Below are 22261 nucleotides of genomic sequence, written 5' to 3'. Positions count from 1 at the left end.
TCCTGGTCATGGACTCATGGAGGACCCTCATGCCGGTTTTCATTCAAACCTAAATTTCAACAGGAAGCATCAAGAGCAGCAATGTGTCCAATTACACTTGATGTCTAATGAGCGATTATTTACCCTCTCAACATTTCATATCAGAAACTGATATTCATGTTACACTGATGGAAGATAGAGGCCCTTAATTCAGTCAGATCAGCTCTCAAACAGCTAGAGCTTCCGCTTTTGTAACACAATGTGGAAAATAATTCCTCCTTGAAGCGGGTTACACTTTGCATTAATTCAGTGACAGACAGCTGAAATAAGTTAATTCTTAGATACTGAAAATGTGGACACTTGGTCATAAAATCCAAATCATTAGCGGAGGGGGGGGGGGGGGATCAAGACAATGAAAATTACAATAAGTCTAAAGCTAAATTGTCAAAATGTGTTTCGGCTCAAAATGAACGAATGCAAATGCACAAGCCAATGAAAGCTTTAACAGCCCAGTGCACTATCTGCATTGAAAAGCTTATACGACCATTTCCCACATTTTCCACCTGATTCAGTGTCATCTGAAAGTGCATTTACGTGGAGGGAGAATATGGCCCTTAACTGGACTGAAATGGAGGCCAACAACCACCAAAAGGGAATTAGGAGGTGACAGAATTGGGACAATCCTGATCTTTTGGAAAGAGGAAGACAAGCTAGAATGTAAGCAGGAATGCAAACAAGCAGCTACTGTATAATGAGCCGAACAATAGATTAGGCAACCCAGCCTACAGTGCACCCCCAATCACCTGTCTGCATCTAAATCCGCTTTGAAAGCACCCAGAAACACTGTAAACGGCTGTGGCTTCATTACTGTGGAAAATTCAGAGGACCCACATTTGCGTCAATTGAGAAATTAGGGAGGAGGTCCTTGGGGAAAAAAAGAAAGAAAAAAGAATAAAAATACCATATTAACTGCATTTGCCCTTTAGCGGCACAATACATTTGCATAATAAATACACTACTATGAAACCCAATTTTGGTATTGAAGCCTGTCCTCACCCAAGTCCTAGTAACACCCTTCACATGGTAGAGGAGAACATAATTTCTCATTCTCAGGCATTTTCATATATATATCAACACGGATCCCATTACAAAATTCGCTACAAACAGAGGTACCATATTTATATGTGTAGTGGTAGAAATACCTCTGAAACAGCGCAATTATTTCAATGCTTGCTATAACAGCACTGAGCAATATTAGCAAAGAGGGAAAAAAAGCACAACACACCGTTATTCAACAGTTACTTTATTTAAGAGAACATTACATAAGATTTCCTACTAAATTCCGACACGTATTCAACAAAAATAACGTGCTTCCACATAACAGTGAAATCCCAATAGACCTTGCGTCTGCCAACGTGATCTGAATCAATGTAAGGTTTGGGCTCCCAACTCATTAACCAAGCAAATAAAATTCACACTGTGAAAATTGCTAGCTAGCCTACATGTGAATTACAGAGAAATTGCTCTATGTAGGCTAATGCAAGAAAATACCAGTGTTAATGGCTGTTCATAGCACTTTGCACGACCACAAGCCAAGAAGAAACAAAAAAATAATAATGAGCAAGCGATTGAGTGAATTTACTGTTGAACTTCATTTGATTTTCCACCAAATGTCCAACATTTAACAACTCAAAATTACTGACAAGACAGTAATATAATATTGAATATCATTTTTTAATTCTGCAAAATTACTCAATAAAAATGATATAGCACTAAACCATTACAAATTCCAAACACTACAAGTGATTTTCAGTTAGGCTGCTACCAATGGTGAACTACGTTTAAAACTTGAGACCAAATTACACCAATGTCAGCTATACAAGATAGTCCTACCTGCTAAAGTTAGCCAACAAGCTTGCTATGAAATCTAAGTGAGGCAATCGAGCAACTGCCTTAACAAAAGAAACTAACCTGACTGGTGTGTCCAACAGACTCGTCCTTGTAAGACAATTGCCTTGTTAGAGATGCTACAGTTGACACTGTCTAGGAGAACTAGGCTGACAGATTCTGCTCATTTGGGACTCAAGCTCGACGAATATTTATCAATAACTTGATGAAAATAAAATATTTTGCTGTAAAAGCAGAATTTACATTTTCACTTGAGGGCCGCACATGATTTTTTAATGAAGGGGAATGGCCAGTCTGGAGCCATCTATCATTTGTCACAATTCTCCCCAAACAATATCCCCAGTATAACTCTGAATGCCAAATGCATTGTATAGGCCTACTTAGGTCAGCCACATGCTCTATTATTTGAACAGAGTATGTATACCCGACAAACAGTCTGCTGACAGCCGACCTGCCTATGTTTTGCATAGAGGGGCATATTCATGCTTTCTGTGAAACCAAGGCTGTGTGTGCCTGTGTGCTGGACAGAGATGGAGGTGGTGGGTGGGGAGGAGGGGCACCACTCGAATAGTCATTATCAACAGCCAAACTCTCCTATGCTAGTTTTAATTCTGGGACATCCCTGGCTATTTTAGCCATTGTGCATCTTAATGGAACAATCAAAAATTTTATAACCAATGGATCATACTTTTTTATTAAACTGCTCAAAAGAACATACTAATGTGAAACACAGCTTCGTTTGACATAAACAAGCAGGGACAAAAGTCAACTAAAAATATATACCCCAAATATGCAGCAGTGGTCACCCAAACCCATGGATTGCTGCATCTGAATGTTGGAGGCTAATATTGCCTCACAATAATAATAATAATAATTTAACATGTAGAAGTAGCTGTCATTCAAAATGTAATTGACAGATTGAACAGGAATTGGAACTGAAAAACTGTACAAGTGCAAGCAATTATGAAATACAAATGTCAACCGTTTTAATGTTATGGCTCAATGTGCAATAAATAGAGCAATTTGGTGGCAATGATAAGAGCAAGCTAGCTGGAACGTCTCGTTTTTTTTTACATTTCAATCAAATTAAAGTGCTTTTCCTTTGAAATCTCACAATACAAAACAAACGGCTATGTAAATATTATGATAAATAAACACATCTCATTGCAAGACCAATGAAGCAAGAGTAAGTATTTGGTTGTGGTCCAAGTCTGGGTCATCGCCCGTTGTAATGTTTAAAAAAGAAGAACGCAGTGTATTTCTCCCTGCATGTTGGTGCATTTTTGTGTGTAAAAAAAAGTAGATACTTGCAATAACATGACCATGTAAATTGGCAGCTACGAAGCATGTAAGGACGCTCCAGATGTTGGACCTTCACATTAATAACACAAAATGGCATTAGTGAGCAGTAGCACTTGATAATAGTCGAGCCATCATACCTCGGAAAAGGCTCAAATAAACTTTGCTGCATGACCAAGAGGAGGAGGGCAAGTCTTTCGCTTACAATCCCCATCTCGTTAGTTGGATGAATCTGCCAATCCATCTGTCTCTGCTAACAAGTATAATTAACTAAATAACATTATAGCAGCATACTAAATAGAGATCGTTTTATTTTTCCAAACACCTGCACAAATATATGGATGTGCACAGAGCTCTGTGAAAGCACAAATAAAGCATACCATAGTTGAGAGTAACTTCTCTGATTTGCATAGCAAGCATATTTAGCAACAGTAATTGCCAAGGGAGCAGCAATGCTGGTGAAATGCTAAGCAATTCAAAATCGACATTTTTAAAACAAAGATATAGCCCAAACGATATTCAAATATGCACAGACTTTAACCATCCAATATTGAAGGGTCATACACTCACTGAGCACTTTATTAGGTAGACCTGTACACCAGCCTATTAATGAAAGTATTTAATCAGACAATTAAGGCAAAAAATCAGACATGGTCAAGAGGTTCAGCTGTTTCTCAGACCAAATGTAAGAAACGGGAAGAAATGTGATCTAAGTGACTTGATTGGAAAGATTGTTGGTGCCACACAGGGTGGTTTGAATACCTCAGAAACTGGTGATTTCCTGGGGTATTCACGCACAACAGTCTCTAGAGTTTGCAGAGAATGGTGCGAAAAAAAAAAAAAACAACCAGTGAGCTGCAGTTCAGCAGGCAAAAACACTATCTTAATGAGAGAGGTCAGAGGTGAATGGCCAGACTGGTCAAAGTTGACAGGAAGGTGACAGTAACGCAAATAACCACACATTGCTATGCAGGAGAGCAACTCTGGAGACACAATGCGTCAAACCGTATTTCCGTACTTATTACAGCTACTTCTGCTGCTGTAGCCTAAAATGGACAGGCTCCAACAGCAGAAGTAGGCTAACTCTAATAAATACCTAATAAAATGTTCACAGAGTACGTGTAAATTGGGTTAATCTTGGTGATATTTACAATTTCCCACTTGAATTTGCTAATCATGAGTCATTTCCATCTTGTGCTAAGGTTTGGTTTTATTTTTTGAGACAGAAGCATCAATAACAAATCCGCCATTTTAATTGATGAATTTCAGTTTCACACACAAATATTGTTCGGGACCTGTGTTATTTTCAGAGCAGTATCCGATGAATGTTATCTAAAATCTGGTTTACTCTTATTAGTGCACTTGCATACTCTTGATAAATGGTTTTTAACAAATATGCCCACACCTGGTTGTTTATCTGAGCATTTAGAAGACCAGATCACATGCAGGAACACCACTGCCTCATCACATTATTGTACCGAGCATCTAAATGAGGAGCACTTGTCTATTCGAGAGTAGCATTTCAGATGCAAAACAAATGCCTGGATGTGCGGTTGACAATGCTACACAGTTTCATTTCCATAAGCACAACTATACAAGTTGCCAGTCCAACCAGAATCTGAGTGTTGGGGTTATTTTGCAATAAAATTGCGGGAATGTTTGAAAATTGCAAATCAGCTAGAAAAAAATCTGATTGTTTAAAGAAATCACCAGCAATCATAATAGCTCCAGTGAGTATTTATAAATCATGAGCTGAGAATTAGAAGGTTCTGACATCTGTTAAAAAAGTCTATATGTTGTTTATAGGGCACTAAATACATGTGTGAAGTTATGGTTTAAAAGTATGAAAAAATGCTGAAGTTGTATCTGTTTGGAGCCCATTCACTTTGTAATCATTGAAGTTCAATAACTCTCAGAATGCAGATAGAACCTTCACAGCTCACAGAATGTTTTGGTGTAGAAGCCAAAAGCAAATGGAAAAGTAACAGAAAAATAAATGTAGGCCTATATAATGCTGGTTTAATTTAACGCAAATGCATTCAATCTCTTACATCTGTATAGATATGAGTAGTATCCCTTAAGTTTGCCTTTGGTGTTCATGCTGGGTTTCTCAACCAAATGTACACACTGAGTCTGAGGACTGAATGCTAGGTGCCGCAGAGAGTAGACTACTTTTTATTATTTATTATTTTATTTATTTATTTATTTATTAATCGTAGCTCTCTTGGTCTTGTGCCAATAAACTTATAGTAGTCCTGACGAGCCATGAATATTAATCCTTTGGGTTTTGCGAGCGAGCACTTAAATCTCTGCTATCGGCACCAGTTTGCGCGCATAGCTTCAATGTTCACAAACGTAAACTTGGCTTATTAAGGTCGAGGTACAATTTAATTTGATCTGGGTTTATAACAATGGTTCTGGATCATTTTATGAGCAAAAGTGCAGTGATTGGCTACATTTGCAAGCATTTTTCTATTTGGACATTTTTATGAGGAATTGGACAAAATGATAAGCTTTCGGGATTGGTTGAATTTGCGTTCGTTCTTGCGATAACAACATCACACATTTCTGGAGTTAAGACATCCGATTTGGTGTCAAGAGACTTAAGTGGACGAATTCCCATATTTACTGCATTATGACTGTCTCTGTCGTGCAACAGTGTCGTTTATTGGTTATAGAATTGGTCTTGTAACCTGAAAATATGGAAAGGACGGTAGAGAAGAATCTAAAGGCATACTGCCGTTCTACCCTTGATCAAAAGGTGCTCAACCTGAATTGCTTCTGTATATATTCAGCTGTGTCGATGGGTAGTATGTAAAAAATTAATAAGCTCTGTAAGTTGCTCTGGATAACAGTGTCAGCTAAATGCCTGTAAGGGTCATGTCTCTTCCAGTGTTCAGGAAAATTAAGAACTGACCTACCAGACACTCCTAGCATAACATTCTCTCTGGATGCTGAAGCGAGAGCAAATGTTCGGTTTGCCAGTGGTTCTGTTGTGTCAGACTCCACCCGAAGGTTTTTTGTAGAAATGCACGGAATAGGAATTCCTATATGCCACACTATACAATTAAAAACATTATACTGAATCACAATTTGTTCTACAAATTGCATTACACTAGAATCACTGTACATCAATGACCTTTGAATGAGAGATTTAAAAAATGGTTCATCAGCTATAGCAACCATGACAGCAAAATTTCTACTTGAATAGGGACCTTTCGGAAAAACCAATCTATGTAACCAGGCTGTGATTTAATCAAAATAGTAAGCTGGTTAAAATGATACAACCATAATTGACCATAATCTAGCAAACACTGGGGTGGGATGGACTGCATCGAAGCGCACACTATGCCGAATTTCATCTCTGACCTGATAGCAGTGTTGATACGAGCTGCACTGCATTTGTCTCAAAGCGTTTCAGCACCTATCTTTAGGTTTTCTTTATCATAAAATGCCTTTTAGATGTTTTCTCTCAACAGAGTGGGGGAGAAAAACATAACTGCCATTCAGTGGTGAAACTAGGGGACAAGGGTAAGAAAGAACATGAAGCAAAGTACTAAAGTAAAAGGACACAGTCTGTAAAAGCCTACAGGCTAACAAAATGGCTTCATTATTTTTTCTCTATTGGCTACAACCATTAGTTGGAAATGTGGAAAGACTGACAATGGTTCAAACTGGGGGTTAGACAGTATAGCCAAGATACACAGGGCAGAACATACCAACCTTTTCAGACAGCGGTAACCAGACCTACAATCCCAAATACAATATGGGGAGACAGACCGTGAGCAAAAAAAAAAAAAAAAAAGGCAAAATTAAAAAGAGAAACAAAAACGTTTAAGAGGAAAAAAAAAAAGTAAAATGAAGGAAACAGTTCAAAAGTTTGGAGAGGTTTCGGTGTAGTAATCCTCAACTGCAAGGCAGCATGCCGAGGCACTCAGCGGGGCTGGCACACGCTAATCCAAACAGATCCAACTGTCAAAAATTGTTTTGTGGTGTAAGGGGAAACAGAATGGGGAAAAAAGGTTCCAAATAAATGCCATTTTAAAAAAAAACAGTATATTCAAACGCATGTCATGTATTTCATGCTTTTGAGGAAAAAGGGAAAATCAGTCCAAGGGTAAAAAAAGACCACATTTTTCTGCTACCAAAAACCACACTGCAGTTTCAACAGCACAAACACGGAGTCCGCCTACACTGGACGCAGTACAGATAAGCCCCCACAGAATACAAGGTTCACATGAAAAGAAATCCAAGCAAGTCTCAATCTTCCCAACCATGCACACACAGTCCAGATATTGCAATCTTCAGGGGTGATTTAACCTCCAAGGTACTCCCCTCCACTGAGGAAAAAAAAAAAAAAAAATCTTTTAAATGTTTTTGTTTTTTTCCCCCCAGAATTAACAAGTGCTTATGCCTGCAGTTCTGAATCGCTGCTCTTGAAATAATCCGACTTCATCTTTCAAGGGGGCGTCACTTCAGTTTTCTCCACCATTTTAGAAATCCCAAGGGACGGCACGTCTTTGGTCAGTCCCAAATGTCCAGGTACAGACGCCAAAACATCCACATTTCAGGAAGGCTGGTGGTTGAACAGGCAGCTAAAACAGCACATAGGTCACGGAGTCCTTTTCAAATTAGTATGCTGTGGATTTCTCTGCATTTCCTTGTATGCTTCCAAAGCCCAATAAACGGCTAGATCCAGGGGCGGTTGAGTTGGGTAATCCATCAGCAAGGGGACTCGATTACATCCATGAGAAAATGCACTGTTCTTTAGTCTTCAGCTGTACCGCAAAAATCCTATTCGCGTGTGCCCTCTTAGGTTTGTAGCATCCAAAACAGTCCATCTTGAGCCCACCGCATTCCATTTCCCATACTTCCAATTATTAGTTCTCTTTCAAAAATTAAAAATAAAAATGAAAACAAAATGAACAATAAATGAATTTTAAAAATGGTGGAACTAAAAGATTTGTAATTTGCTCACACTGGTTTTCTGTCTGTTTTTTTTTTTTTTCTCTTGATCAACAGTAGACGTCTCCCCAGGACAAATCAGCAGAGCCCTGATACCAGACATATAATCCCAAAGAAAAACCGAAAAACCCACACCACCACTCGCAAATGACTGAATATCCATTTGTTTGGCCAAGATACATCCAACAGGGCAATATATATCCCAGGAATATTATCCACAAGAGTCCAGACCGCCATGGAAAAGCGATTCATAAGCAACACCACCCTCAGTAAGAGAGGTGCAAAGACCCACTTGTTTGTTTATCCAATTTCTAATTAACGAGTCATAAGATTAACAGAATATAAACCCGCTTTTGTTCCTCTCTGCATTTTGTAATAAAGATTAAAAAGTAAGACATTAATCCACCAAGTGCGGTACTGTACTCCAAAGCAGTACTCCACGATCCCACGTAAGGCCGCCGGAACTGAATTTCTCCTGCATCCATAAAATCCCTGGAAAACTTGCTCTGGATTCTCCATAAAGGTGATATCCAACTCGCAAGCGGAATATACCTCACATAAAGCTTTGTAGAAAAATTCCCAATTAGGTACACATATGCTATACACATCTACATACATGTATATATGCATCTAAAATTACATATGCTTCTGAAATCATTTCTGTATCTCTGAGTAAGCGTTATGGGGAATTGGTTTCCCTAAGATACTAATTACTAGCTATATCTGAAATAAAATAAAAAATAAAAAAATTGAATAAATTATAAGACTTGTTTTGAAACAATAGAAAGGCACCCCTGGTATTCAGGGACATCTTTATCCACTTACCCGTCTAGTCTGCGTTCATAGCGTCCCTCTCTGCCGTGGATTGAGGCTGGGGGCACGTAAACTGGCCCCCCCGCCCCCCGGGTGAACCCCGAAACGTCGCGCCCGCGCGAGCCTAAGGACAGGTTGTCGTCCAGGCCGCGCGCGGCGCTGGGGATGGTGCCCGGCTCGTTGTAGTCGGTGCGCAGGTCCCTGTCCCCCATCTTGTTGATGGAGTTGTGAGCCTTCTGAGCGCTTTTAATGTCCACAAAATCCACAAAGGCCGCCACTCCGCCCTCCGACCCGCGTTTCGGGAGGACTTTGACACTCTCCACACGTCCATATCTGCAAGGGAACAGGCGAGGGAAAGGGCAGGTTACACGGGGGGGTGCGGGGGTGGGACGGAGGATAGCAAAACGGAAAAAAAAACAAACAAAAAAATATTGATATCACGGCTGACCGTGGCAAACAAATTTCCTCATTGGCTACTCGCAACATAAGGCCTAAAACGATTTTCTACTATTGCATGGCCAACCATACTTGGTTTCAATCGATAAAGTCATTCACAAAGAGCAGAGCGAATGGGTAAACTGCGTGGAATGCACATAGGCTGTGGTGTCTGTCCACTGAATGTGGAAGGAGCCGTCTAAAATATGGGCAAATATAGATTTTAACAACTGCTATACTAACAGCCTATTACTGCTGCTTAGCTCTGGTTATGAGAGTGTTCATTTTGGCTGTCGGGCTACTATTGCACTGAAGTATTACAACATCAAAAATCAATTTACCCCCTTTATATAAGCAACTTCTAACAAATCTTTAAAGTAAAATTGCAGCACACTAAAGTCCACATGAAAAGTTGTTCTAATTACTGTGCCTTCCTCTGAAGTGGAAGATGTATATTTTTCCCTCCTCAACAGCATTTTGTATTCCCGTCGACTCAAGTTAAACGCTGGTCGAGAGTACTGCTGGTTCACACCATCAACTCGAGTAGTACGATCTTAATACACTTACAGGACACAGTCTGCACTTCAGTGATGCCTGTTAACCATTCACAGAATTCATATTCCTATAAGACTAATTACACAAACGACGGTCAGGAAAATATCCTTACAATCTAAGTACAATAGCAAAGGCTTGCGAAGGTATAGCTAAACCAAATATACTTTGATCACACACTTGACCACAGCGTCTCCTCGATACTTAACTTTCAAAACGTGTTCCCTCCAATGTTTAAGAATCACGTTAAATCACACACAAAAAAAATAAAATTAAAAATAAAATTAAAAACATTGAACTACCAAGATGTCAATCGCAACTCTTTTACACAACCAAGAAGGAACACTGAGCATGTAGTCTCTATCTGGGAAGGATCTTCTTGCATTTTACATTTTCCTGCATACAATGCTAATCCTCCACGGGGAATAATTCAGTCATCATGCCCCAGGCAGGCAGCTCCGACTGAACGCAGGAGGGAGATTAGCCTGGAATGGAATGGAATGTAGCGCTGGCACAATGCCAAGACTCTACCTGCAATACGATACCAGTCAGGCAATTCCACACAAATTGGTCCTGGTGACCCAGATTTGCAAATAATGGACTTGTGTCAAATTTGGTGTGAAATGGAAGCTAGAAGTATATATTCTCAGAATTTGAAGTCAGTTATGCTATTCATAAGGATGCCCATATAAATGATTAAGTAGAGACTATGGATTTTGGCCTTAAATGACAGAAATGGCCTACAGAGAAACATTCAAGCTAGGAAATGTAATGATGGTTGAAAATGTATACGTCATCTTTCTCTGTGAAGTGCATATCGAGCGGAAATCATCAAATGCATGTTTTTAGAGATAGAAGTCTGCTTAAGTTGATGTCATTCTGTTCCAATAATATTCTTTCTTCTTCTTTATTTATTTTTGTCAGAGGAAGGGAATAAATCAGGAAAAAACCATTTCTTGAATTTTATTCAAGTAATTCAAAATAAATCAGAAATGAAAAATCTCAAAAACAATTTTACATTTCATCATTTACAGAGGGAAGGTAGAACATTGTAGTGGGGACTACTAGTAAATTATCTTGTCATCTTGTAGGGGTTCTTGTGTAAAAATGTTTGTATTTAAAAAAAAATAATAATGTAATAGCTTTAACCTTCAGGTTTCCCCTCAATTAGATGAATATGAACGAGTTCCCAAGAGTGCAAACCACATACAGGTATTTTGAATTGCCGTTCTCTTCAGCACTAGCTCCCACAAGCCCACAATCTGTGGGCTGTGGCAAGACCATCTCTCCCATACCGAGCCTATGGTGATCATTAGCACGCATGATGGCAGGAGAAACCACAAAGAAATAAGGTTAACTGTATAATTACCGCTTTCTGTAATTGCTTAAGGACAGGATGAGCAACAAAGATCGAGGCTAAAAGGAAGGTATAAGAGACTACCATTCAGAAGAAGGTGCAGTTACTTTAGTAATGAGCAAAAGATATAAGATGCAGGCCAATCGATACAGGCATTCAAGTCACCACATTTCAATAAACAGAACAGCAGCATATAATAATCACAAATTTATTGTATAAAGCGCCTACATAAAACAGGCAAAATGCATAATACAGATATCTTTGTACAGTACAGAACCAATAAAAAAACAGGTACATTAAGGTACATATACAGGCAATAAAATAACAAGGAATCACAGAAACGGCAGAAGACTAGAGCTGAAAGTTGAAGGAGTGGGGAAAAAGTGTGATGGGAATGTTAAGAAAGGGTGGGATGTTAAGAAGTATGGCAGAGCTGGAGGAAGAGGTATGTCTTGGGTTTGGTTTTGAAGGAGAGACTAGTACATTGGCTCAGGTGGCAAGAGCAGTCGTCTTGACAGTCGGAGGGTTGCCGGTTCAATCCCGCCCTGGGTGTGTCAAAGTGTCCCTGAGCAAGACCTAAACCCAAAATACTACTGACGGGCTGGTTGGTGCGTTGCATGGCAGCCATGGGTGCATGAGTGTGTGTACGAATGGGTGAATGAGAAGCATCAATTGTACAGCGCTTTGGAAAATAGCGCTAAATAAATGCCAACCGTAGTACATTCACGGAGGTGTTGGGGTAAAGTTTGGGGGCAGTGGCACGCAATGATCTAGCTCCCATGGTGGACAGACGCGTGTATGAAGCAAGCCAGTGCTCGAGGATCTATGCGAGCGAGATGGTGTGTAGGGATGAAGGAGTTCAGAGAGGTAGGAAGGGGCAAGTCCGTTCATTGCTTTGTATGTGGGAATGAGAGGTTTGAACTGAATGTGGGCGGTTATGGGGAGGCAGTGTATCTGGTGAAGAACAGGGGCCATAAGCAAGAAACAAAATTTCAACCATGTTAGTGCAGTGTTTATTTTCATGCATTACATTACATTACATTAATGGCATTTGGCAGACGCTCTTATCCAAAGTGACGTACATGATTAGGCTAAACAGGAGTCCTCAATTAGGCTAAGCACAATCCTGGAGCAATGCAGGGTTAAGGGCCTAGTTCAAGGGCCCATCGGCTGTGTGGATCTTATTGTGGCTACACTAGGGATCGAACCACCGAGCTTGCGGGTCCCAGGCATATACCTTATCCACTATGCTACAGGCTGCCCTAGGTTTCCCCTCATGCCAATATTCCCAACATGGCTTTTTTGATCTGAAGAACAGGGGCGATATGTATGAGTAAGTAGCCGAGCAGCTGAGTTTTGAGTTTATTGAGGGATTTGACTGACCTACAACTCAGCCTACATGTGACATATATTTGTGGAACCAGGGTAAAGGGAGATAAATTGAAAACACATCAACGTCATGAAACTCTTGAAAGCTTCATCATAAAGTCTCAACATTTCACACATGCAGCTGGCCGGTAAAGAAGTCATCATAACGCAGTTAGCTAATTTCATGCCATCTGCAATATACGGTATCCATAATCTGCAGATTTTTACAAATAATTGAATAGCAACTCCTTATGCTACGACTTTCATATTGCAAAAATGCATTTATATGTCTGTGCATGAAAAACGCAAAGCAGGCAGGTTTACTGGGCTAGCTGTGGGCTTAAAAGTTGGCCCTCGGTAATAGTCTGAGTCTATGCAGAGCTTAGGTGACGTCAGACAGAATTTCAGGGCACTGGTAGAGACAGTATAGCCCCTTTTAAAGTACAGGAATCGTTCCCAGAACTTTTTGCGGAGCTGAGAAACTAAAGCCCCTTTTCGACCAGAGGAACTAGAGCCAGTTTGGTAGTAGATGAGATGGTGCTTTTCTAAGGTGACAGGAACTATGGGGTGGAGTTAACAGTCCTGCACACTGCCAAGTGGTCAACCACAAACTTCCTGTGAATGGCCTTTCGCTGAGCAACCCAACCACTATTTTTAAATACTGGGTAGCTACAAATTAGTTCACAAATTTAAGAAGAAGTTAATTTAGGACAGGCTTACCAAGCGAAACAAAAATGTATCGACTTGATCACCAATCGGTAAGCTTTTACTTGCAGCAGGGTATTCAGCTGTCCCCCAGGTGTCTTAGACACCAGAAGAGTTTCTATCATTTCCTCCAAGCACAATTTATTTTTATCATTGCAGAATTATAGCTAAAGGTGCTGATATTTTTCTGCAGAAAAAGACATTTCAATTTGTGCCTCTACTTCCTTTAAAACAGGCCAACTGGGTGCGCGCGTGCATTTCCCCCACAAGCCTAAGCCAAAGCTTCAAATAAAAGGATAAAAGCACCCTAGTGTTATATGGGCTTAGGGAGGTATGTTTGATTCATGCCGATTAATAAACCTGCGACGGCATTTTGCTGAAGGCTTTCAAGGTGCCATGTCATTTAATAATAATAAAGGCTTCCATGGCTTTTAGTCCCGTGTACTGCCTTTGGTAAATCTTAAAGCTCTCTGCTCTCTAAATCAGGCTCATGCATCACCAATGAGTAGCTCCTGGGTGATGCATAGCAACCATTTGCACCAAAATGCTCCCCACACATCAGCAGAGGTCAAGATGAAGGGATTTATCTGGCCAATTAATGAGGGCTGGTTAGGTGGCCAGATCAAAAAAGCCATGTTGGGAATATTGGCATGAAAATAAACAATGCACTAATATGGTTGAAATGGTTGTTCTTTTTCAACAGATATTTGGCATTGTATGTTATTTAGCTAACACTATTATCTAAAGTGAATGAGTTGATTAGACTAAGTAGGGGACACCAATGCCCTTGATCTGTAAATTCCTGAAAACCATTTTAGTATTCCATACTACACAAGTTCATCCAGGTCAGAATTTTCTTTTTCTTATTTTTTCCCCTGAATCTCAAATAAGTTGGTAAATAATATAAAAGAATAAAATGCTAAATAATATAAGAAATAAACAATATTAATCTCGTTTTTTCAAAATTGGCAAAATCTATAGATTAAAACTAATTTCAAAGGATCTGCTCTGTATAGACAAGTGGCCACATCAGATCTTTCCCAAACTCCATCCACAGTCATTTACACTGCAAATACCAAACTTACATTCTCCTCTTGTCACTCCTCTGGCGCAGCTCCAAAAGCACCACCGTCCCCCTCTCTCTCCCCGCTCTTCATCACTTGGTCTAGCTTCTCAGCACAGCAGCAATTCACCACAAACATATCCAAATTACCCCCAATGCCACCCCCTTTTCTTTCTTTCTTCATAAGAGCCAACGTTCCCTATTGAATATTTAAAGAACATTCAAGTTTGAGCAAAACTGGCGTGGCAACCCCCGACACCGCTGGTTCATTTTTCACAGAATGACCTCAAATCATTTAATCACCTGGTCATTTCGACATTTTATTGTATTTGGGGTTGAGCCAAATTTGGCATGTTACAGTTTTAACCAGAATGGAAATCTTTGCTAGTAATGAGTAAAAACCAGTAAATATGGCTCATTTTAAATGTATAATTTTCGGAATATTTGAATATAATCATTTTCAAATAAATAAAACTGACAAATAAAATATATGGCCAGTCAAGGAACCATTGACATAAAGCTGCATTTTCACAGTTCATTTGTGTGCAGTCTTTCTGGCTGCCTTGCTTATATTAGACTTTCAATGTTTATTGTGAGGGGACAAAGCCAAATTCCCACTTTCAAATGACCAAAAAAACCAATCGCTGATGTCCAACTATCCACGCATTCTCATTCCAAAGCTTTTTTCCTGGCACCCCTTTTTTAAATTACACTCTTCAGGTTCACTCAAATGCAATAAAGGAAAAACACAAATTTTTAAAATGCATTTTACCATGTCCCTAAAGATCAGGAGGAAATCTGGAACTGTATCCAAAACTCCCAACATCTGTTCAAAATAATCGGGGAGTCCATAACTATACACCAAACAATATACGACTTTTAGGTTTATACTTTGCCCTATGCATAATATGCAAAGAGACCAGTTCTCCACTGGCTTACAGCCAAATGTGCATTTGCTGAGGAGTTTGCTGGATGTTGCAGTGCAATTAGTTTTCCCTGCACTTGTGCAGCAGTGCATGTACTGAAAAAGCTCAAGCAAAAGCAGCACGTCCTTTAGCAAATAACTCAGCCCATTTCCAAAAAAGAAAACCCAAAAAAGGGCTAAAAGGAAACCAGATCTGTACCTTTTTGTTTCCATTAAAACAAAGAAGACAAAAATGCTAGTTCTTAGTTTAGGGGCTCATGCCGAACTTCCTCCATGTTCTGGTGGCTATAAGACTGCTGGAGGTGTAGAACAATTTAAGACCAACCTTTACCAGCAACAAGCCAAAAACAAATGGTAAAAAATGTTTACAAAAATATCAACTGCAATAAGGATTTGCCCACAGTATGTGCATTTCCACACATACTCCTCACTGAATAAACAGTGAATCAGTTTGACTTTGTTTCTTGTTTGTTGTGCAAAGACAAGCGAGAGAGATGGCTGAGTTTTGCTTTCACACATGACGCGTTTGGACAGTCAAACAGAGCTGCCGTTGTAAGACTTGTAAGGAAAAAAAAAAATCAAAAATATGAAGACAGAATCTGCAACTCACACCAGGCCTGCTGAGCTTTATTTATTTATTTATTTGAAATTGCCATTTTATTAGACACAAGGTTGTTAATAGTGTCCTTTAGAGTGGGGTAAATGGAGAGAAAAGTCTGCCAAGAGACAAGATGTGATACGGGAAGAGGTTTGAGAAAATCTGCTGGTATGCATTTTATAATCAAAAATACATGACTGGCATGGTTTCGAAAACCATTATGCGCTCATATATGACAGGCATACAACACCGCCTCAATTCGAATAACCCAAAATTGCTTTAATTCACACAGCAAAGAGATTCTGAAGCAATACTTGATTACATGTATTCATCCTCTGACATGACGTACATCTTCAGTCATATAACACGCACACGCTGACTGCCAAATCAAGCACTGGAAGCATAAGTTAGTGTTACCGCAGTATTGCACTTGTTATTACTTCTCCTATCGCATATAAGTGCATACAATTTCCGGGGAAGAGCAATTGCCAAATTAATCAATAAATAATCCTGCATGCGCATCCTTCTGGTGTACAAAACTCTCACGTTCTGGTAACAATTGGCACATTGCGCATTTTATTTCAGGCTACATTACAGTCATTGTATATGGCTGAGAGAGCTAAGGGATACCACGGGCCTGAATGCTTGAGCAAGGTACAGCAGAAAGCTTTTATAAAGGGTTAATTCAGTACCGCTGCATTTTTATGTGATCTTCCCTTCACTAAGCAACAGTAACCAGGCAACTCGAATGGAAAACCCAACACCAGGGCGCTTGAAAAAAATATCCACACGTCGGGAAACGATGGAAATGTAACGGAATGTGCGACTTCCAATGAACATTACAGCACGTGACTTTATGTTTCAATAGTTTTACTTGTAGGAAATGGTTAACGTTACTCTGAAAGAGGAACCACCGCTTCATTGCATTGCGCGAGATGCATACCGTAGCTGGATGACAGACAATTTTATGGTTACGCTGGCAATGAGACTCCCAGTACGACACACAATCTGCACGCCTGATAAAGACCATCATCCCACCATGCGTTAGTCCCCTATGATGCGTTCTATTTCGTTTCAATTTATTATTTTAAAGGCGACTACGTATGGGTACGTGTTTCACTAAATGTATATGTTGCAATAAATTGTTCCTTAGACATTTGCCATGTTTACAAATACTGGAACACCAGGTAACAGGCCAAATTAATTGTCTTAATTTCGCATTCCTTCTCATCCTTTATCAGCACACACAGAAACTCCATATAACGCACATTGTGGTGAATTCGTAGTATTTCATCGAAGCATTTCACGGCGCTCAAACAACTACATGTACAAAGCATACCTAGCCTAGCTGTTACTGTGTATCTAGCTGCATGCGTGTGGTTTGTTTAATGGAAGAACAGTTCCCACACTGACTCCACAAACCTCGACGCCATTTTACAATCCCATTCACACTGCTTACTCACTGTCCCTTCCCCCATCTTCAATACCTTCCGCTCCCGCATTCTGCTGGCACGCTTTCGCATTTTGACTTTCTCTCGCTTGAGGGATAGAATGTGCTATCCACAACCAATGCTTCGTACAAAAACCCATTCTAAGAACTCAAGTGCTCTACAGACTGAAACGAAGTAACCTACTGTACCACGTTCGGTACGTAATTGACCACCTGAGAATATTTCACGAGTATATATATATTTTTTTAATATTCTCGAAAATACATTTAGGCTGTTTTACTGCTGAACATCGTCACTCATCGGTGACAATTTAAATGATCGAATGTGTTTCACCGTCTTCGAGTGCAAACCAAATTGAAAAATGTTTTCAATCAAACGGCCAACTCGTATAGCTCCCCGCGCCTAACCACACGACTAAATATTTGTAATTACACCAATTCATCACTTTCTAAGTGCAACCCAAAATGAAGCACCAATCGTATCCAGTATTAAGAGTGATTTTAGTTTCCCCAACTGAACGTGGCCATTCAATGAATATGCAAATATTATTGCATTTATTACAATAAATAGGTTGCTTTTTTGTTATGAAGTGGTTCCAAATGTATTATCCTGGTACTTTCACACAGGGAATATATTTTTATCGATAGAAAAAAAAATTATGTTATCGCCAGGACAATACCCACCGTCAAATGAATTAAGCTGCCTAGCATGCAATGGGCACCAGCGTTTTCCCTTGAGCATATCTGGTAATGTCCAACCATATCGGAAAAGGGCTGACGTGATGCAGGTTTTTGTTGTTTCCCCGCGCGAAGACATGGGATTCAACTAATACACTGACCGTGGTCTACAATCAAGACCTTCAGAATTAAAATAGGGTGTCTTAGTGCTGGGCTAAAACAAAAACATGCGCCTACATCGTCCCTTTACGGGTAAGAGTGGACACCCTTCCTCTGTAAGGCACCAATTGTAAAGATTCACCTATTCCGTTTATTTGTACTGACAAGGAGTTAAGCGTTTAATAAATAGGCCAGTCGCAGACTATTGTAAGCAACGGGGGTTGGACATTGCCCGTATCACTTAAAAAACGTTACAGGACAAAACTGTTAATCTCGTCAGGTCGCTAGGCTACATTTTCCCACCCTACGAAACCAGCTTGAGACAGCATTCAACTGGCAGCAATCTCACAGAGCTGACAATGGGACAAACCCAGTCAAAAGGATGGAACAGATCTGCATACAGTAGTTGGCGGTTGTTGCCATTCTCTCCATTTCAAAGTTAGGTGAGCCTACACAGAAGGTTTTTTAATCAAAACAAATGCATCGGCAGGACCCCACAGCAATCTGTTTTATCAAAAACATTCAACGAAACATTTCAAGCATGTGATAAAGACGCATACATAAAATCTTCATCCATTACTGATTGGGTACCTTGATTGTAAAGTTAAAAAGTGGTTTTTGCCATCATTCCAAATTCAGCTATTCTTTCTCACTTCCTGAACCTCGACCTGCTTTGACTAATTTCAAATCTGGATATACACGTGTATTAATTCATGGGAGTTCTTTGGATCGATTTTCGGGTAATTATTTTCTGAAAAATGTTTGGATTTGGGCCTCTAACCTACTTATGGGTGCACAGCATTAGATGTCATGAAAAATGCTGTGTTCGCACTGATTATTTCACTTTTTATTTTTATTTTTTATTTTACTTAAATCAGGTGGAAATAAGCAACCATCCAATTTACAGCGAGCTGGAACCTACGTCAGCAGAAACCCTCACAAGAATCACACCTGCAGATTGAACGCGAGGCATTTTACTTGGCTAGCCAGTATTTATTTGGCGGTCTGCAAAGTTTAGCATCGAACCTGACGTTTGTATCGCATTGATGTACGTCCAATCTTGGTCAGCGTCGTAGAATAAACTCACAACTGATAACTAAATTGTTAACGGTTTTGCAAAAAGATACATCTTGATGACCGTCATATTATAAATGGTACACTATGCATTAAACTAAAATTAGGTACCTGGACTTGGATAGATGAGCATGTAGTTGGCATTTTGCTAAGTTACTCTTCTCTGTCTACCTGGGAACTGCAGAAATCATGGCTGGCTAACCGGCAAAACACGTAGCTAACTAAACTGGCAAGCCGCAAATAGGATCTAGCTAAATGTATTTAGGATAGTATTTTTTCAAATAAAACGGCTCACGTCAGCTAGCCAACTACTGTCAACCAACATGTCAAAATGTATGCATAGAACAGTCTTTTCAGGCTAACGTTCGTTATCTAGCCAGCTTGCATCCAAGTTGTGAAAGCTAACTAGCTAACAAGTCAATTTCAACAGCAAAACGATCATTCATAATTGCATGACTATTTGGACAGTTACGAAGCAGCTATAGCTAACATATCAACTTAAATGCACGTGTATACAAAAACCAAGTTACTGCTAGCTAGACTTATTTGTATATTTAATTTAGTTACTTTGTGAGCGAACATTAGTGCAAAGAGTAACATACAGTGAATCAACTGGTAGCACCTCAGACAGCTTGCACATTTAACTGACCAGGTTAAATGAGCGAGAAACGCACACAACAGCTACAATGTTTCAAATGCTGCATTGCCGACTAGTTAGCCAACAAACTCAGCTAGCTCCACATATCTTTCCATAGAGCCCGCTAGCTAGTTGTATAGCAAATAATATTTTGCAAACTAGCAAGTTACCAAGACAGCCAGGTACCTAGCCACATTTTACCGTTTCAATCCCAGAACGTGCTTTGGCAAATCCTTTGCTTAATGGAGTATTTCCCATGCACAAATGTGCTTTTAAATCCACGTAGGTTAAGAACAATTTCGCTCGGTCTCCGTGCACCCACTGCTCATTCCTCCCAGCGAAGCGAGTAACTGGCCAGTTTGCTAGATTTCCATCCTTCTATGCTCCGAGAGAAAGAGGCATCCGCTGGAGGTTAGCAAGCTAGCTAGCTAGCCCGTTTTACAATGTGATTTTTGAAACGTTGACTCACCGTTTGAAATGTTCGATAATTTTCTCCTCTCGTACATTTTCGGGTAAATTCCCCACCCATAGGTGTCTGGTTTCCCGGACCATACTGTGCGTTCTTGTCCCCCGTTCATACACATATGTTTATTACGTCTTAATCCTTGCCCGTTGAGTGTTCGCCTTGCAAAATGAGCGCCGAGAGATTTTGTGTACAGATCAACGCCAGCTTGCTCCGACCCGATCCCACCATTAGTTCTTGCGCTGTGTGTGATTCTCTGCTGACTAGGAGCGCGATCTCTGTTGACGGGGACGCGCTCTGTTCCAGTTCCCGTGACTGCGCGCGCCCCCTATAACACGCGACCTATGCCTTTATGAAATTATTTTCCTGCTACATAAAAGATGCTGCAATCTTGATTATTCAGACTTCAACAGCGCAGGCGTCTCTTCATGGAAGAAGCCCTTTTTCCCTGTGCGCATGCGCCGGAAAGGTGTTTAGAAACAGGTATAGTGAGGGGGAAGGGGCATAGCAAGATGAGAGTGCAAAGGTAGCAAGCCCTTAGAGTGAAATAACGGCAGGCACGCAGTTACCGTGAGAATATAATTGAAGAGATTATGACCAAATCGCCAAATTAATGTAACTACCAATTCAATTTATGCATTTTTGTTCTGCTTGGGTCCTGTCATGGTTGTCATGGTAAACATACCTGGTGATGCTTGACTCAGGTAACGGGGACTGTTCCAATGTGTATTATGAATTAAAGGTCACAAATTGACTTTTGCCAACTGACAGAGAGGGCCAAACTAGGGATTCTTTTAATCCTACATCTTACTCTTGACACCAAATTTGCCAAAGGTTTTAGTTCATCATAATTCAATAACTATCTGTGATAGTACCATCATAAATGTGGCAATTGTTTTAAAAGCATGCTAATTCTTTGTGAGCACTTATTTAACAAGATTTTTTTGGCTGGAGAAACCAATTTTGCTGCTGTTGTCAAAACATATGACAACACAAGTATTTTGGAGCAACAGACAAGGATAAATCCTGGTTTGATTCATTAATGTATTTCCAAAATGGTTTTGGCCTATTTACCACTGGTTCATTTGCAAATTAAACATCATATACCTCGGTAAATTATCAGCACACAGTTTTGCACAAGTGAGATAAAGCATGCATATGTGTGTTAAAGAGATAGTCTCATCGAATCAATGTTGTATACAACCCCGAGGCTAGTGCAATGTTGGATTGGGGAAAAAAATGAAAATAAATTAAATAGCACATTTAGGCACCCTCTTTAAATGATCTAAACCTTTTTTTATTATTATTATTATTTTAACAACATAGGTGTTAAACAAAATTATATACATTGACTATATATTTTTGCATTTAACTTTATGTTTACTATAGTTTATAGAGTATGATTAACCCAACCTTGAAAGACAAGGTTCCTACACGTGATTCATCTCTAACTGTTTCAGAATCTATGTATTGATCACACAACTTTGGAATGATGACAGTTCAACCAAAAGAAAACAAGATATCAGATGTTAGTGAAATTAATTAATACAAGGAAAGTGCATGAATTTGAGAATGGTCAAACATACTAGATGTCTTGCAATTCAGTTACAGGATAACAGGAACATTACATTACAGTTTACATTTTTGTCATGTGGGTTTCTGAACCATACTGACATACATTAAAACATATACTTCGTTAAAATGTGTTCATAACCTGCTTGTATGTTCGGAAGTGAACATGTCTACGTAATATCACTTACGCACGCACGCACGCAAGTACGTAAAAAAAACTCCTCACTTGGCTGCTGTCAGTCAGCGCGCACCACATACCAC

General features: G+C 39.7%; 1 protein-coding gene across 1 annotated transcript in view; it reads right to left on the bottom strand.

Annotated features, from left to right (window-relative positions):
• The window catches only part of spen (spen family transcriptional repressor), a 47349-nt gene extending 26651 nt beyond the window's left edge, over window positions 1–20698 (bottom strand). The window contains exons 1-2 of the mRNA XM_061256834.1: window positions 20435–20698; window positions 8977–9297 (exon numbers count right to left, since the gene is read on the bottom strand). Of these exons, the coding sequence (XP_061112818.1) occupies window positions 8977–9297; window positions 20435–20517 (404 nt within the window). The 5' untranslated portion in view covers window positions 20518–20698. The remainder of the gene's footprint in view (window positions 1–8976; window positions 9298–20434) is intronic.
• Between the last annotated feature and the right edge of the window lie 1563 nt (window positions 20699–22261).

Source organism: Conger conger, chromosome 10 (genome assembly GCF_963514075.1).
Source record: "Conger conger chromosome 10, fConCon1.1, whole genome shotgun sequence".
NCBI classification, from domain to species: domain Eukaryota; kingdom Metazoa; phylum Chordata; class Actinopteri; order Anguilliformes; family Congridae; genus Conger; species Conger conger.
The sequence above is the reverse complement of the archived record's forward strand: the minus strand, read 5'-3'. Positions and strand labels throughout refer to the sequence as shown.